Here is a 15054-nt window from a genome sequence, read left to right on the forward strand (position 1 = left end):
GAGTGCTACAGCAATAGCACAAATAAATCCGAGCAATGCTCCATCTCAGATCTGCAGAGCTCAAGACCCAGGAAGAAGCAGGTCAGTCAGAAAAAGTGGCCTTTCTACCCCACTTTGGTCTTCCCCAGCACAAAAACATCCCCTCCAAGAAGCCAAGAGCATGCACATGTACCCTGACCCACACCCTACTTCTCTTACATAACCCTTCCTGTATGCTCTCGACCAAGCTGGGTTTCTTCGTCTCCTTCATGTTTGCGTTGCTGTCTTGGCTGCTCAGGCTGAGATCGGCACCATCCAGGCTGCCCCGTTTGCCTTCGTAGTTCTAATTAAAACACACGCACGGGAGCATAATCAGGTTGAGTGCTCACAATGCAGCCAGCTGTTCCTGTATGCCTCAAAGAACAGCAATACAAGACATCCCTCTAGTTCCCTGAGCAGCTTTTGCTCAATGCTGCTCTCATAAATGTGACTCCTCATAACTTATTTCAGCTCATTTATTTACCGCGCTGCAATAACCTGAACTCTGCCATTTGACTAGGAGTGCTATAAAATGGTAACTGTAACAGGCTTAATGGGCTTAGCAAGAAACATGCTGTGCCTTTTCTGCACTGCATGTAAGAGCAATAACCACGCACAATGCTAACACATCAAGTTGCACCAAAATTGCTTGACAAGACATAAGCCCTTGAGAGAAGAAACATTTACGCTAGTGGAATTAGCATTACGTTGGTATAAAAAAGTAGCACAGATGACCCAAACCCCTTAGTTAGCAAACTTTCTCCACTCTGGTAGGGAATTAGCCCTGAAGGAATCAGGGGTAAAATTCTCCTGATAGAAGTTATGCCAGTTTAAGTTTCCTCTGTATGCATCGATTTATTTATTAAGCAAACAACAGGCTATTATCTGTTCCCCACTATCTAACGGCAATGTGCCGTAATAGTTGTCCACTGCCTATGAACTAACCTGGGAAAACAGTACTTATCTGTCCCTGATCCTAGCGCAATGTGTATAGATATACAAAACTGATGTAAATTATATCAGGGTATGTGTATGTGTAAGTCAGTCCATACCCATATACCAGTACGACCTAAACTCCGCAAATGGTCAATGGAAAACATGCTACAGAGTTGAATAATCCTAAATGTCAAACATATTATATTGTTTTAAAACAGTTACAGGGAAGTGTTCAGTGACCGAGTCCAATTAAGTTGAGAATCCCTCCCCACAATTCTGAATTTTTAAAAACGAATTAATTTTCTCTTCCTACCAGGGAATTAATATGAGCAATCTAGTGGGTGTGACCATAACAATTCACGGAACTGTTTACTGGGAACTGCAATGATATTAGATGCCGAGGACCAACGAGCAGCCTTGGTGTAACTGCTTACCTCTGTGATGTCACACTTGATATGAGTTTGGCCCTGTTCGTTAAGGATCATTTTAGTGGCAACTTTCAATTAAAATGTCACTGTGTTTTGTAAAGCAAGCCCTTTAAATACAATGGGCTTTAATCAGCTTCAGTGCTCTGCCTTGCTGCATAAAGGCAAGAGGGGTCTATTAACTTAATCTTGTTTGCTAATTTTAATTAATACGTGTACCTGGAATGCTAATTAGCTACATTAGTCTGATTAAGTAATACATATGGAGATGTTCCGCATGTAGAAGGGGATGGTACAGGGAGCGTTTCATTACGAAAGAGCATGCATTTTTATTGTGGATGCATGTTTAGTGCTGGTCTATTAATGACTGGGGTTGGGGAGGTTAGATAGGCATCTAGCTGGGGTCGTCTAGACCCAGCACTCTTTTCTGCTTATGCAGGGGGTCAGACTCCATGATCTATTGAGGTCCCTTCCGACCCTAACATCTATGAATCTATGGTCAGCCTACCAGATGAAACACCTGCCCCTTGGGAAAGGGGCAACAGGGCCCAGTATTTTGCATTGAGAACTCAAACCTGTTTCTTCCCCAGTGGGAAGAGACAGCCTGGGCAGTAGTTGTGTAGCATCGTGTACAATGCCCTGGCCATGCCCTATTCCACCTCCTTCATAAGGACACAAACAGGGTGGAAAAGAAGCTTGCCCTGTGCTTTGAAGAGCATCAACTCTACTGCCTGATCCATTCTTGGTTTCCCAACTGAGAATCACCTATTCTTTTTGAATAAGTCAAAGAACAGCCTTCAGATGGTCGCCAATTTAGATCACTGGAGTGCTGTGCTGGATTCCAACCACGCGAAAGGGTATGAATCTTATTTCATTGGTAACTCTACAACAACACTCACAGACAGTAGGCAGGACTATACCACTTGTCATGATTGTACCTGCTCGTAAAGTATCCGCTCTATCTTCTTGTCCTCCCTCTTTTTAGAGAGCCAGCGTTCACACAGGAACACAAACACTTCTTCTGTGTCTTCATCTGTAATCTCCACTTTGTCCAGGTACCACTCTGGATTCAGCATGGCATTGTCATGACGGATCTTGATCTTGTACACAAGGCCGAGGTCCACCGCCTGCACTGTGAACACGTCCTCCTACAGGATGTTCAAGAGCAATATAGATTCTGTTAATGGTGGCTTTTTAATGGCTTCTCTACTGGTTGAACACACGTGTTCACCATGGAATACACTAAATGTATATAGCCAGCCTCACTGGACAGTATTTGATTAAAAGCTGTAGGAGAATAGTCTACGAATGGTTCTCTGTCCATTATATCTGTCCTAAGAGGGAAGGAAAGGTTTAAAATGCTTAGTTCTACTCTGAAACGGATAGTACAAAAATGGCACATGCTTATCCAGCAAGGACAGGATATGGAGTAGCTAGAGTTGTATCTGCCGAGCTTTGTGACTAAATAAGATTCTACTATTTACTCCCGTTTGCTCGTCAGGGACCATACAGCTAGCAGGGAGGGAATTGCTTTTTCTTATGATTAGCACATCAATGGAAGTGTGAACTAAATTGCAGTTGAACCTTCAAGTTCTAGTTTACTTAAACCAGCTGGAGGCAACAGATCCAACTGGCTACTCATGCACATCTACTAGTGAAGCAAGTAGGAAAGAAACCCGTCCAGTTTCTTAGGCTCAATATTAAGACTACAAAGCTGCCTCTTGTAAGAAGTCCTTTTAATTAATTTTTAAAGGAGAACATTTAATCTGACCATTTTTCAAAGATCACAACTGAAGAGCTTATAAAAAACGGTGTTACTTGATGAGGTCCCGAGATAAAGTATAATGAATGCTATGGGTCAGATTTACCACAGCTGACCTCCCATTTTGAAGATTCAAATGAGCTACTTAGAGGCTCAGAAGCTGTTAATGTTGACTTCAATTACATGTTCTCTCAATTTTGTGACTGAAAAAAAAAGGCTCGATGTAAGGTCAAGCTGAAAATTTAGTCCAAATCATTGGCTTCAAGCAAAGAAATATCTCAGGGTCTGATGTAGCATCCATGAGCATAGTTCATAAGTACCAATGTTGCACTGTAATATACTGTGCATATAAAATATGTAATAATATTTAAAAAGCAATAAGCATCTTTTTTTTTTTCCATCAGGACTGTCATCTGCCAGTTTTGTTCATCCTTATGGATGGTCTCTTCCAACCAGGAAGCTCAGTTATTCAACTGCTCATCCCTGTGTTTAAGGAGTGCAACATTGAAGACACAAGGGATTGATGCTATTCGTACCTGGCCTCTTTCAAATTTGTTCATGTTTGTTTCAGACTTGCTGAGTTTCCTCTCTCCAGTGTCCCCTAGGTCTCCATACATAGTCAGGTAAACATTTGCATCCGTCCCAGCACCGTACACATCTCCGGTGAAAACGCTTATCCCGTATGTATGAACTGCATAAAGACAGACATACAAATACATGATTTCAGAGCACAGGGATATTCAGAGTTGCTCTCCTGAGGTTTACCTAAAAACACTGGCCTTCCATCACCTCCTGTCCAGATGAAGTCTGCAATCTGCTTTGCACAGATAACGCAGAAGTCCAGTTTTGAGGCCACTACTACAGACAGGATGTGGACAAATTGGAGACAGTCTAGTGGAGGGCAATGAAAATGGTTAGGAAGCTGGAGCTTATGAGGGGAGGCTAAGGGAACTGGTCTTATTTAGTCTGAAGAAGAGAAGATTGAGAGGGGATTTGATAGGAGCCTTCAACTCCCTGAAGTGGGGGTCGAAAGAGGATGGGGCTGGACTGTTTTCAGTAGTGGCAGATGACAGAACAAGGAGCAATGGGCTTAAGTTGCTGCAAGGGAAGTTGAGTTTAGATATGAGGAAAAACTCTCTCACTAGGAGGGTAGTAAAGCACTGGAACAGGTCACCCAGAGAGGTGGTGCAACCTCCAGCCTTGGAGGTTTTGAAGACCTGGCTAGACAAAGCTTTGTCTGAGGTGATCTAGTTGGGGATGGTCCTGATTTGAGCAGGGGGTTGGACTGGATAGCCTCCTGAGTTCCCTCCCAACCCTAATTTTCTATGATTTCTATGAAAATGCAACATAACATTAGTTGTCACCAGGACAGCTGGGGGCGTGGGGGGCGGGGAGGGAAGTGGGAATGGGGCTGGCAGTGAGGTTACACACCTCTTCCACCCATACCACTGTCTCCGGCTCACCCGGGTGGAGGGGAAGCCCCAGAATTGCTCCTGCCCTGCTCCAGCTGTGGGCTGCAGGGAACAGCTGCATAAGGAGCCACATTCCAGCAGTTCACAGGTTCCTCCTACCAGCGCCTACTCCGACCCAGCGGGGAAATGGGGGGCTGTTCAGAAAAGTGGTGGTGGCAGTCACAGCAGGCAGGTTTTCTGCTCCTTGCCCAGGTTCCCCATGTCTCCCACCAACCTGGGCACTCCAGACATGCCTCACTCCATACCCCACACCATCTAAGAGGGGATATGTCACACCTCCTTTCAGCAAATCCTGGATCTGCCCATGCTTATCACTGATTTCATAGTACTACATTTGAGTTTAACATTTTTCAGGGCCTTCCAGAAGTCATCCAGTCCAACCCCCTGCTCAAGGCAGAATCATCCTCCTCCCAGTCACACCATACAAATCGTTGTCTAACCAATCCTAATACTGCACAATCAGCCCTGTTGCACAACTACAAGGCATGTTGCCCAAAGACACCAAAACCACCCTAACTGCCACAGACAAAGCAGGGGAACAAGGGCTGGCATTGTCCTGCTTCTGCCAGGGTTGTTAATATGTCCTCAAGAGATACAAGGAAGAAGGCCATACCTCCGCTACAGAAGAAGGCATCCCTTCCGCTTCTCCCCCAAGTCCATACCAATGTGACCAAAGGGTAAAATTCCTCTTGACTCCAAATGGGGCAATCGGGCTGACCCTGAGTGGAGGGGCAAGACCCTCTAACCAGGAACATCTTGTTTTAGTCCCAGAAGAAGGACTGGCACACCCCAATCACAACCCCCAGTCTTGGCTTGCAGCTAACACCCAAAGCTTCTGAGGAAGGTGGAAACCGCCCCCCAAATACCTGCAGTAACAGGAGGAGAAAACATGTGGCAACTAGCAAAGGCCCAGAAGCATGTAAAAAAGCAAACACCCTCCATTGTGCTTTGCATCAGCAGGATGAGGGATCTAAAGCTGTGAGCTCTTAATGCTCCATTGTCCACAAACAACCAGCAGGGATTTGGGTTCACAATGATCACCAGAGTTGATGAGACTTGGCTGTTTAAATTCCCTTTACCGAGAAAAGAGAATGGTCTCCCGAATCTTCTTGCTCAGGCAATATTTAATTACTGACAGGCTGGAGTTGTACCAGTTAAGTAGCTATTTGTGTTTTGCTTGCTCAATAATGAGCCAATAAAGTCTCTTCCAGTCTTTAGTAATGTGGTTTTCTCATCTGCTGAATGCTGCTGTTCCTATATCTCTGCTCCCTTCCCATTTACATGGGGAAAACAAATGGTTCCTGAATAGACGCTCCCAGGTAAAAACAATTAGTCGTTGAATAGGTTTGTGCTCACATTAGGGTGATGGAAACCCTCGAGAGGGTCTCTCTCTGGCAGCTTTCTATATTACTCCCACGGGATTCAAACATGAGAAGGAAAAAACAGCTGCATGCTTTGTGGGAGGCGCAACATCTTAAGTACAGAGAATTGCCAGGTTTGCTAGTCTGTTAATAGCATCAAACAAAAGGAGTATATTGCTTTTTTTCAGCCCTTCTATACTGAGCACTCATAATAAAACAGGGCCTGCCCAAGCTTGCAATCTGTGAAAGAGTCCCCATTGACTTCCAAGGGAGAGGGGCAGGCAGGTCGCTCTGGTAATACCCATTTGGGTTGCTGCCGTTTCATTCTGCTCTGCTTTGCTTCTTTGTTAGAAGAAGTAAAATAAGAAACAAGCAATTCTGATCACTTGTGAAGAAGTAAAAAAAGAAATGAGCAATTCTGATCACTTGTGCTCATTACAGATGCCCTGATATTTTTCACAAGTGCTGGCTCTATTTCTAGTTGGGGAATGAATTAGGTTGCACCCACCCCATTCCTCTCTGCAATTCCAAACTCATAACGTATTTTTGCCTTTATATTATGTCCTAAGGTGCTGCATCTTGCTGCTGTGATCTGTTAAACTGGGGTTTTTCAGCTGAGAGATAATTGCACTTTAATAATGAGTGGAGCAAAAACCTACCGAGATGGTTTGCATCGTTGGTTTGTTAAATCTGACTCCATGCGTGTCATTTCAGGAGAGAATTACTGCACGTTGAGTTTGCAGATCAAAGCATTTAGAATTAATTTTGACCTGCTAACTCACATTAAAACTACAATTGTCCTGCCCTCAGCAGGATTTTGCCTTTTGCCAGTGACCGCAGGTTAGTCGACATGAGGTCAAAAGACACTGTTTTCTAAAGCACAACATGAAGACCCAGCTCTCTTTCGGGTACCATTCTGGAAATGAGAAGATCTTTAAAGCAGGTGCAATTTATGCACACCGACAAAATGCTGCAGCATAAATGCAAATCCGATCTTGAAAGAGAAAAAAACCCAAAAAACAGGGATAATTTCCTTCACTGAATCAGCACATCACCTGGTGCCTGAACCCTGACCGAAAACGGTGAGTAAAAGGAACAGCTGGATTCAGTCAGCTCCATCCAGGCTATAAGAGGTTGTAGAAAATCTTTCAAGTATAGAAGTAACTTTGGCCTTGAGACAAAGAAAGCCTTAGCAGTAGCCAAGCTCTTGAGATAATTATTTATTCTGCTGCTGTTACATAAATTCATTAATAAAGTCAAATGCCAAGAAGGGACGACAGTTAGAGGCTGTACAGCAAGTAACTCAACCTACTCATAGAGGGATTTAAATGAGGAAAGGAGTCTACAGGCCAATCTATGTTACATGCTTGGAGAGCAGCATGAAGAAAGTACAAAGCCGACTGTGGGGAAAAAATGTAGGACTGAAGCTGATAGTATGGGAAGACCAGAAGGAGTCAATGGCAGTAAGAGGCACTGAGGGCAAATGAGGAGAGAGGTTTGCAAGGCCTGGAAGCTAAAGACAAGAAATTGGAAAGTACTGTGGAAGGGTAAAGAGCAGAGCCAAGGAGTAATTCAAAAAGTGTAGGTGTACAACACGGTCCTAGCAACAGGAAAGGAGGATGATCTCGCAGCTGAGTTAAGGAAGCCAGAGAAAAGGCATTTGCAGTAACCCACTAGAAGTATTTTCCCTCTTAAAATATAGCCACTGCTAGGATTGATTTTTTTTTACTATGATCTTTTTTTTTCCAGAAACTTACTTGCAAGTAAGCAATCTTTAGTAGCACTGCATTTATTTGAACTACATAGCCGCATGGCGGAGACGGGAAGAAGGGATTTCACTTACCCTCCAGTGGTTCTTCCACTTCCTGTTCTATCTGCTTGAGTTTCCCATCTTTTGTGAGCTTTTCAGTGAAGATATCGGATGGTACCAGTTCTCTTATGGTCTCACCATCATCTTCAGATTTTGCAAGCCACCTTTCGCATGGAAACGAAATGGTTTCTGAACCCTGGAGTCACAGGAGAAAGGCGTTCTCTTGTTACATGGAGATGGCATAACAGCTTGGGCACAGTCACGGATTGGCAAGTCTAATGAATCTGTACGCACATATGTATGCACATACACAGATTAAAAACTGCTAATTGCAACAACCAAGACATGCACATATGGAGCAAAACAAAACAAAGCATACCTTTAACTAAAAAAAAACAACCTTCTGGTTATTCAGTACCCAAATTTACCCTCATTCAAATGCAACTGAAAAGGCAACAGATATTGCATGGTAGGCAAACTAAAAAAAATAAACTCCCCAAAATACTCCATAAGGATTCCTGGTGTGGTCGAATAGGACTTTTCATTCTCCATTGCCAGTGGGATCCAATGCCTAATCCTACAGCACTTCCCACTGAAGCTGTGTTTCATGAAGGGTAGGCAAACTTTTGAAACCCTCTCTCAATCTCCCTTCTTCAAGCACTGCTCCCTTCAAAGTCAGTGGTTTCTCTGGCATCAATACTTCAGGATTTGGCCCTATAATTCTATGACTCGAGATGACTGTCAGATCATTCCCACATGTATTTTAAGAGAAACACCCCCCTGCTTCTCTCCCCCCCACCCCCCATCTTATTTTTTATCCTTTGTTCTGACTTTATGTGAAGGAAACAAGAATGGTTTCTACCATGGAAGAAATGAAAACAAAAAACATGTTTTCCACTCAGCAGATTAAAAAAAAATAAAAATCAATGCCAGACCACTTCCTAAGGATATTAAAATATTTCTTTAAGGGCTTAAACACTGCTAGGCAGGGAAGTTCTCTCTCTGAGGAAGTGCCAAATCTGGACTTTCTTATGAAATAGTATGATCATCCTTTAACCTGCAAGTCCCACAAAGCTACACCCACTACATGGCATAAAGGAAGAAAAGGTGCTTGAATGCACCCTTGCCTTGATTCTACCTCTCGTGAGATCCTCACCAAGGTCTTCAGCTCTCCTCGCTTGCACTGCTGTAGGTGCCTTAAGTTGTCCTCCAAATTCCCACCGCCACCACACACTATGCAATCAACTCCCATTGCAATCAGTGGGCACCTACCTACCTTACAGATCCAGCCCTAAGAGCCTTGCTCAAGGTTATAGAGAAAGTTGGTGGAAGGGATGGCACTTGAATTCAGGTTACCCAAATCATGTTACTGCCCTAAGCAGTGGCCTACACTTATCATCCTTACACTGTCATTCATAATTTCATCCATAATCCCAATCACTCCACGGGGATTCCCACGCACTCCAAGATCCTGTCCAGAATAGTGACCCTCATTTCTGAAGCCCTCCATGGACTTGCCTCTGCTGCTATCTTCCCCCTTTTACCCTGTCTCCATTCACTCTGCTGTCACACCACCCTTCTCGTTTTTTACTTCCCCCTACCCTCACCCTGCCACCCCGCAGCAGGCTTCTCACCAGCAGCTCAGGACATTTAATACGACCTTCCTCTGATTCCAAATCTGAGCCAGAAATACAATTTCTCTCTCGCTTATCATTCTGAATTCTTATCAGCTGTTCCTGGCAGTGCTGTTCTGCATCCTGTACTTTCAATAATTATGTAAAATATGCGGAATATGGTTTGTATGATAAAGGCTCCAGACAAAATCAAATGGGATTTCTGATTGTTGCAAATCTTTATTTCCAGGAGTTCTTATTTGTGTTCTCTCTAGGGTACTGCCTAGACTGAACACAATATCTCAGATGCTTACTAACATCCCGGTAGTTATTACCCTTACTTTACAAATCTTTGTATTGGTTCCCGTACAATGATTGTGTCCAAACAGCGTAACCAGCTTTCTCTCTGTATGTTCCAAACTATTTGTTATAATCAAAACCATCCATTGACTTTACCTCCGCCACCCACCCCTTCACCCACAGCCATTTAAAATCTTGTGTCAATGGGAAGACATGATATTTGGTAACTAAATTCTCTATTACCATTAGCTATTCCTAACATGCCTTGTCATTTAGGCCATGACGGAGGGACACATGGTGCTCTAGCTTTTAAAAAAAAAATGATAAATGCGAGTAATGATATCATGGTTGCTTGTACACCAACCACATGTCATTGCTATGAACACTGTGTGCTCAGATACACGATGCTTTGGGCAGCGAAGTGGTTAGCCATGTTTGTCTGAAATCTACCATATAATAGGGCAGGATGGCACCCTCTGATACTAATTGTTTCAGAGAGGCATGACATTTTTGTAGACAATAACCTACTTCATCAGATGCTGCATCTGACAAACAGATTGTTGCCAATGAAAGCTTATGCCTCTCTGAACCCACCAGTCTCTATGGTGCCACCTTGCTCTACCTTCTCCATGGTACTTTGAGGACTTCAAATTGAATGTCTGCGTAATGGGTAATAGGATAGATTCATCACAAGAGTTAACTGTACCATTGTTATTAATTCCCATGTCATTGCCACACTTTCTACTGGAGTCACCTTCTCAGTGACCATATTCTCATTACAGTGACACAAGGTATGTTATTTTACGTTAATGGCTGTAAAATCTTGTTGTAGCTACAATCTTGTTTCATTAGGGTTTGAGTTGGGCTCTAAGCTATAAGCAGTATGACAGTCTGCTAAAAGACAACACTTTACCCTATTCTGAGCTGTAACGAGTGAAATATAATTATCAGATATAATTGGCCCACCTTGGCAGCACTTCCTTGGTGGGAAGTGAGTTTAGTTTCCTACCCATGTGCTTTCAATTTAATCTGAGAAGTTACTGACCTCATTTTTCATTTGCAATGTACAGATACATCTAGGCACAACTTAGCAGTCTAATCAGGCAGCTCAGCTTTTAAAAGCTTTGGCAGCATATTGCTATCCTGTGGCAGGTCATAATATCCTGCGGCTGATTACAGCAGCATCATGCAGTGCTCTGTTTCTTCTTTTTGACGTGCCAGAATCAAAAGATCAGCAAAACTGTGGATCACTCCATTTTTAAAGCAACATTGACTTTAGTTTTTCCCACAGTCTTCTCACAGTCCATTATTGATATGCTGGGTTTCATTGCTGGCTGGCCTCAGGTTTAGGCCCACTTCTGTACCTGAAGACAAAGCAACAAGCACTGGGAAACTGGAGCTCGTCACAGTTCTGGCTCAAACAGTGGTACAACAGAGGCTGGCAGTCCAGTACTGTGTTTTCCCTTGGGTTTTGTACCCTGGAAATTCACTTCTTCAAGTGCCAAGAATTGGCAATTATGTTGCTTTGTTCTTTGAACCAACTAGGTTAAATGGGATCGGTTTGGGTCAATTCTTGATTAACAAATGTTTAAAGAACACCTGGGGTCTATAGAAAATGACTGACTGTTCAAGTTTAGGGGGGCTCCTCCATTTAAGAAAATGCTGAGCCAATACTGGATGTCTCCTCTACACTACAGTAAAAGGTTTGCCAGTGTAGCAACACCAGCAAGCCTTCTTTATGCAAAATGTAACTCATATCAAGAAAAAAAGTGCATTTGCTTTCAGAGTTAGACTGATTTCTGAGTAAAATAAGTTATAGCAAGAAAAGTACTTATAGGCCAACAGAAGTGCTTCTGTACTAATATTTTTCCATAGTAAAAATTCCATAAACATGTTACCTCCCTAATGCACATGACTATCACAGCCAACGTTTCTAGCACAGACCTGGTCCGAGCAGGGTGAAGCAGGGACCTGCTGCAGAAAGTACAAGAGTTTGGAAAGTCTCACACTGAAGGGTATGGCACCAATGACATGCCCACGGGAGTCTTACAGAGTCATCACACCAGTAATGGTGGCCTAATTTGAGGTATTAACCAGGCCTTTCAGACCAGGTGCCCATGGCTGACTGAGACACAATGGGGAGGCTGGAGGAAGGAGCAAGCACAGCATTAGGCAATAGGGCTGTGCAAAACAGCACTGTTTTGTTTCGACTTCCGTTTCATCATTTCAAAGGGTCAGTGTTTCATTTTGAAGTTTCGAAGCACTGTTCTGTTTCGTTTCATCAAAACCGTTTCTCTGTTTCAACGCATTTCAATGTTTCGCCCGTAGGCTATAATGGGGAATCATGAAAATGCCTATAACTTTGTCATTTCTTTTCTGATTTGACTGAAAACAGCAGAGATGGTAGCCCCTTCTGAGGCCACAAAGTCTGTCAAGTTTTAAGGAGATAGGTGCAGGGGTTTCTGGGAAACTGCACCTCAAACAGTTAAGAGCAAAACTTGTGGCACTTGCAAGTGTGAAGGCCCCGGGGGGGTGGTGGTGACAACTGCAGGGATGCTAGCCCCTGCTAAGCCCACAAAGTCTGCCAAGTTTCAAGGAAAGAGGTGCAGGGGCTTCTGGGAAACTGCACCTCAAGGTGCTGACAAGCAAACTCATGTCGTGTGTGTATTAAGGCGCAGCAGGGTGAAAACTGCAGGAATGGTGGCCTCTGCTAAGGCAATGAAGCCTGCCAGGTTTCAAGGAAATAGGTGCATAGGTAAGCTGAGAGGAGATAGGAGCTCAGTCAGCTGACCCCAAGGCACAGAGAAAGCTCAGTTCAAACAATGCTTTTTATACTGTTTTTCTGTCCCTCCCCCAGAGCACTAGGATTGGCAGGCACCTCAGGGAAGGATGACAGTCACTAGCCAGCTACACAGTCAATATGAGAGCAGTCCTGCCCCCTCTTCCCCCTCCCTCTCCTTAGTTTCTGTTTCCCTGCAAGCAAGCCCGGCTTCAAAACTCGAAATGTTTTGAAAGTTTTGAAACATTTCGACTGCCCTCGTTTCGTTTTGAGGCTGTTTTGAAGTCTTTCATTTCATTTCAATTTTGCTGTTTCAAGCTTGAAACATGTTGAAACAGCTTCGAAACAAAACACCCGTCGAAATTTCACACAGCCCTATTCAGTGGTGATGCATAGGGGGTGCACGGGGGTGCATGTGCACCCCCTGAGAGCACTGGTGCACCCCCTGTCAGGCCACACTCCCTGTTTAGGTGACAGGCACAGGGACAAGCAGGAGCACCAGTGAGATCAGCCGCCAGGAGACCACCCCCCCCGCCGGTCAGCGCAATTGGCCATGGTGTCCCCCTCCTTGGTCAGCATGATTGGCCATGGGGGATTTCCCCCATCCAGTCGCTGACTGGTATCGGGGGGCATGTACCCCCCCACCCCCAACTCAAGAGGCACCAGTCACCCATGGCCCTATTAGGCAGAGGAAACAAATGGGTGTTGAGTGGAAGAAACACTGGCAGCTGAAGAGATTTGGAAGATTAAGACAAGGATGGAGTGATGTAGAGGCCTAATGATGAGGGTGCAGCCTTGACCTTGATGAGTAGGGTTCAGGAAAGCCATGTGTGTCATGACATGCTTGTCAAAGCATGACAGTGAGGCTGTAAGCATGGAAAAGGGGTAGGAGAGAGAGAACTGGAAGGTGACGCTCAAGGGAGAGAACAGGAAGTTGCAAAATGTTCAGTCAGAACTGGCAGCAGGTTACCCAGGACTGCAAGTTAGGAAGACCCCCAAGACATGCACCATGACAGTGCTGTGCAGTGCACTGGAACGGAGAGAGAAACAGTCCTAGCATGATTCAGCTGCACCCGCTAGGACCCAGCCAGACCAGCAGCACCCTGGGATGACAGTGTCAAAGGCAGCAAAGAGACTGTGTAATAGCACTGCTATTCCACTTCTATCCACTGCCACGAGGAGACTAGGGCTGTGTGTAGCTTCGGGTGCTGATTTGATTCGGGGGAGATTTGGCCCAATTCAGGAAACAAATCTCCGAATCCGAATTGAATTGGGAGACCAATTAAAAGCTCTGAATCGATTCAAAGCAATGGGGTATGACTGCTATAGAGGGAACAGAGATGTGTGAATAGGGAAAATACACCCGTGTGACCCTAAAAGAAGTGGGTTCTTAGACTGGATTTATAGGGAACTCAGCTGCCAAGACTTTTTTTTTTTTGGAAGTCTCTGCCTGCTAACCTCTGTCAGATTTGGGCCCAGTCCTTGGGGGAAAGAAAGAAGTAGAAACTACCATTGAGAAGAAACAGTTTGTTAAAAAGGACATTAAGAGGTACCTGGAAAGATATCTGTCCAGTTACCTGCACAAGCTACTATTTCTTTTATATATCTCGATCTAGGTCAGGCCAGGACACAATACAGAAACAGCACTCATTTCTTTAATGGGCAGTCTCCTCTAGGTCTGTGCGAAGTGACAAGTATTCGCTTCGGATATGGGTACAGCCGATTCGGAGGACAGTGATTCGATTCAGAGATTCAAGTGCCACGTCTCAGAAAAAGTCCCATGTCTCATAAATGTTGAAATGTGTGTGCATAGCGATTTCTAAGCAAGGCATTTTTCTAAGACCCCTTGCAGAGCTGATGTTGCCTCTCAGAAAACTGTGAAAAATATTTCACTTAGGAAAATATCTGCATTAATCTCTGTAATTCTAACATCCTGTTTTTCTTTTTTTTTTTTTAAATCAGTAAGTATAATTCGATGGAAACTAGAGATTTTGCAGGTCTGCAAAATCAGACCTGGATCCAGATTTTTCTAAAGCTCAGATGGGAGTCACAGAAAGTTTGTATCTTTGGGGGATGTTCAGGACTACCTCCTGGATCAGAAAGAGATGGGTGAGGAATTCAGGTGATGAAAAAGTGAAAGGAGAAGACCAATCAACAAAAATAATAATTGAAATCCATCCTGCAGTTTCAATAGAAAGTTGGCTGTATCACGGGGGCACTTCTTAAAAGTTCTAATATGAATATTACTGCTGTATCTGCTGCAATAGCAGTACTAACAATAATATAATTGTACCACCATATTCATCTGGTTTTGTTCACTTGGCAGCTGGGTTCCCTGTAAACGCAGTCTAAGAACCCACTGCTTTTAGGGTCCCACAGGTGTACTTTCCCGATTCACACATCTCTGTTCCCTCTATAGCAGTCACACCCCATTGCCATCTCCCAGGGTAGGCCATTTACTGGTGAGAAGTTGCTGCCTGGCCCAGGAATAAGTTGGGTCAAAACTGAAATGTTCTCCAGACAGAAAGGGCACTTTCAAGGACGCAGCCTAGGTATAGTGGGTTTTTTAGATCTGGGG

General features: G+C 44.1%; 1 protein-coding gene across 1 annotated transcript in view; it reads right to left on the reverse strand.

The window, feature by feature from the left end:
* Window positions 1-15054, reverse strand: part of LOXHD1 (lipoxygenase homology domains 1) — a 194840-nt gene that overhangs the window by 68905 nt on the left and 110881 nt on the right. The window contains exons 28-31 of the mRNA XM_006034862.2: window positions 7818-7980; window positions 3678-3832; window positions 2318-2527; window positions 199-322 (exon numbers count right to left, since the gene is read on the reverse strand). Coding sequence (XP_006034924.1) covers window positions 199-322; window positions 2318-2527; window positions 3678-3832; window positions 7818-7980 — 652 coding nt within the window. The remainder of the gene's footprint in view (window positions 1-198; window positions 323-2317; window positions 2528-3677; window positions 3833-7817; window positions 7981-15054) is intronic.

The sequence above is a fragment of the Alligator sinensis genome, unplaced genomic scaffold (genome assembly GCF_000455745.1).
Source record: "Alligator sinensis unplaced genomic scaffold, ASM45574v1 scaffold518_2, whole genome shotgun sequence".
NCBI classification, from domain to species: domain Eukaryota; kingdom Metazoa; phylum Chordata; order Crocodylia; family Alligatoridae; genus Alligator; species Alligator sinensis.